General features: G+C 31.9%; 1 protein-coding gene across 2 annotated transcripts; it reads left to right on the top strand.

Moving 5' to 3' along the window:
* The first annotated feature begins 876 nt into the window (after positions 1-876).
* Positions 877-2,546, top strand: LOC145011552 (GDSL esterase/lipase At5g03610-like). 2 transcript variants are annotated; one of them, XM_078970292.1, is made up of 5 exons: positions 877-1,261; positions 1,353-1,454; positions 1,581-1,627; positions 1,726-2,032; positions 2,180-2,546. In XM_078970292.1, exons 1-5 carry the CDS (start codon positions 1,000-1,002, stop codon positions 2,383-2,385), a joined length of 924 nt encoding a protein of 307 aa, XP_078826418.1. In that variant the 5' UTR covers positions 877-999; the 3' UTR covers positions 2,386-2,546. The 2 variants fall into 2 exon arrangements, with proteins under 2 accessions (XP_078826418.1, XP_078826417.1); XM_078970291.1 differs by having other exon boundaries at positions 878-1,261; positions 1,353-1,627.
* The last annotated feature ends 876 nt before the right edge of the window (positions 2,547-3,422 follow it).

The following is a 3,422-nucleotide window of genomic DNA, read 5'->3' as shown; positions in this document are numbered from 1 at the left end:
GAATGATGTAAAAAATATGGTTTAGAATGTGGTATTTATAAGTGAAAATGGTATGTAAAAAATTTATATAAAAAAAACAATTTTTAAAAAAATTTGACCGTTCAACGGCTAGTCAAATAGTCAAAAAAGAAGTCGAGCCCTATTGGGCGTTTGGTTTTGTTGTCCGGAGAACGATCCACCACGACCAGCCGGGATAGTGTGCACCACCGTGATCGTGGTCCAACTCAACCACGATCCCCATGGTTTTGAATATACCGGTTGGATAATAAAATATTAATATTGTTTAATATTTTATTATCCGGTTAAAATGGTATAAAATATACTTTACATTTTATCATCAAAATGATGTATAGGCATATTTAGGCATATATATGCATACTGGACTTTGAAATATGAATTGATGGGCTTTAGTGCTATCATGATCTAGCTAAATTAAAAGACCTTGGAAATACGGATTGGTGGGCTTTAGTGCTATCATTGTCTAGCTAAATTAAAAGAGTTGGTGTCTTTGGTTAGGGGGGCAATATAAATAAGTATATCGTGCCAAAATTTGTGCATGAAATGTGTTTCTATACTAAAATGAATTTGTTGGAATAAGAGGTGGATATATAATTGGTCTACATTGCATCATGGTTGATGAAATAAGATACCCAGCATTGTACTCATGAATTCCAGCAACGAATATATAATATCATATTATGTTTATGCATTGAAACTTTTTTTGAAAAATTGTTTCCTATATAAGCTGTCCAAGGGAAATGCTAGAGATGAATAATTTATGCTTTATACATATCACAAGTTACAAACAGTTCATTCAATTTTGTTTACCAAATACCTTGAAAACAATAAATACCACTCAACAGTCAATAGTCAACAACTACCACAACCACAACCAAATTCAAAACCAAAATCTTTCCTCTATATGATCATACATGATTTATATATTTTAGCTTCGTAATCTCAAGATTCACTTGTATTCCATATAAGTCACCATTTCCGATGAAAAAGCAAGCATTATTTATGGTTTTCTTTTTCCTCTTGAGCTCCATTTCGGATGCAAGATTTGTAGTTAGCAAATCGACGAAAGTGAGGAATCACAAGCGCCAGAAATTAAAGCTCTTTGTGTTCGGAGACTCATACGCCGACACTGGAAACTGGCCAAAATCATACGGCGGTGCATGGGGAAAACCGTATGGTATCACTTTTCCGGGTACTCCCTCCGGCAGGTTTTCTGATGGCCGTGTACTCACTGATTACATTGGTGCGCCTTTCTTAACCCTTAACCTCTCTCACGAAACTTCCAATACATAACCATTATTTATATCAAATTATATATATATTTTTAAATGCAGCTGCAATTTTGGGTACGAAGTCTCCAATAACATATAGAGGGTGGAAATCTGGTGAGAAAAAATCAATGAAATATGGGATGAATTTTGCATATGGAGGAACAGGTATCTTCAATACATTCGTGAATCAACCAAATATGACCACCCAAATCGATTACTTTCAACACCTTGTTCAACAAACACATCAAGATTTGCATATAAATTCATCAACCATTGCACTACTTTCTGTAGCAGGAAATGACTATGCTACCTACTGCACATCAAATCACACCCTCAAGGTCATTTTTCTTTTATAATCATACATATATCAACTACACATTATGTTAAGTTTCCAAGTTTTAATCAGATTAAGTAACATAATATGGTATAATTATAGGAGTTGCCAGGGTTAACGCAATCAATAATCAACCAACTAGTTTTGAATGCGAAACGCATTCATGAGTTGGGAGTTGAAAAGATAGTAATCACTACATTGCAACCACTCGGATGCTTGCCTCAGTTCACATCGTCTGAATCGTATCAGAACTGTAGCAACAATGCGAATTCTATAGCTAAGTTCCATAATCAACTGCTCATGGAAAGCGTGAAGAAGTTGAACAATGAGAGTGATAATCACAACACATCACCATTTGTGATTTTAGATGTCTACCAAGCTTTCTTGTCTGCTCTAAATTTATCCGCTGGTACACAAACTTAAATGCTTGATATCGTTCATTTTACCTTTGATTAAAATGCATGAAAAACATCAGTTAATCTTTATCAACTTACTTGGCTAAGGATCACATTACAATAGTAAAAGAGAAAGGTATTGATATTGTGATTGTTTATAGGGGGTTCAAAGTTACTAAGACCGTGTTGCCAAGGTGTCACTAAAGAATACTTTTGTGGAAATGTCGAAAAGGGTACCGGGGTAATGAAATATAATGTTTGTGGAAACGTTAGTGACTCATTTTTCTGGGATATGATACACCCTTCGCAGCAAGGGTGGCATACAGTTTCTTCAAATTTACGCTCTTCTCTTCTCCAACTTCTGTAGCATGTAATCGTTGGTTGTGAAGACTTGATATGGGTGTTTGTTGCGTATTCTAGAGATTCTATATCCGATTTAGAGGTGGTAATCTTGAGGATATATGTAAGGGAATCCCTATCAGTGTATTGAATTCTATAGAGTTTAATGGATTGATACGCTTATTATTATATACTTTATCTTTTTTTTTTCCCCTTAAAATCGTACTAAATAAAATTCAATAAAACATATTTAAAAAAAATCATTTTTTACAAAACCTAAACTACATTGAATTCTATAGAGTTTAATGGATTGATACGCTTATTATTATATACTTTATCTTTTTTTCCCCTTAAAATCGTACTAAATAAAATTCAATAAAACATATTTAAAAAAAATCATTTTTTACAAAACCTAAACTACGACATATTTAAGAATAAAAAGTTTGTTTTCTCCATGAAGATTTTAATATCTGTTACTTTATATCTATTGAATTCTAGCTAGTTGTAAAAATGATATCTTATAATGGTTGGGTTTAATTCATTGAATATCAACTAGATATCATTTAACTATATATTGTTGATGCTCTCATATATACTTTTCTCATTCAAAGGGTAATTAATTTTATAGACATGCTAACTAATTAAAGATAAAGGTAAACATCTACTTCTGAAGGGAAATTAAGTAAACTAAGTTACTACGGTTATAAACGAGGTTTTCAAAGAAAATAACCATATTTTTTCAGTTTTTGAAAAATAACCATTTTTTCCAAGATGCTTAATTCCGAAGTATTGTTCATCTTTTCTTTAAGAAATTATTTTGCATTTTTTGGGATTCCGAATGCTACATTTCGTAATGTTTAATATCAACGTTTTCAATAAAATATCTAATTTTATGCACTCATATTGTATATAGTTAATATTACTCTGTTTGTTAAATTAAGAAAAAAATTGATTTTTTTTCTTGAAATTCCAAAATTGTTTTTCGGATTTCGGATTTGTTCTTGAAATTCCAAAGTTTTTTTTTTTTTCCCGAAATCCAAAATTTTAGTTCGGCATCCAGAATGT

Source organism: Lactuca saligna, chromosome 8, assembly GCF_052625555.1.
Source record: "Lactuca saligna cultivar CGN05327 chromosome 8, ASM5262555v1, whole genome shotgun sequence".
Lineage (NCBI taxonomy): Eukaryota > Viridiplantae > Streptophyta > Magnoliopsida > Asterales > Asteraceae > Lactuca > Lactuca saligna.
Note: the sequence above shows the minus strand (reverse complement) of the source record. Positions and strands in the feature narration are given on the sequence as shown.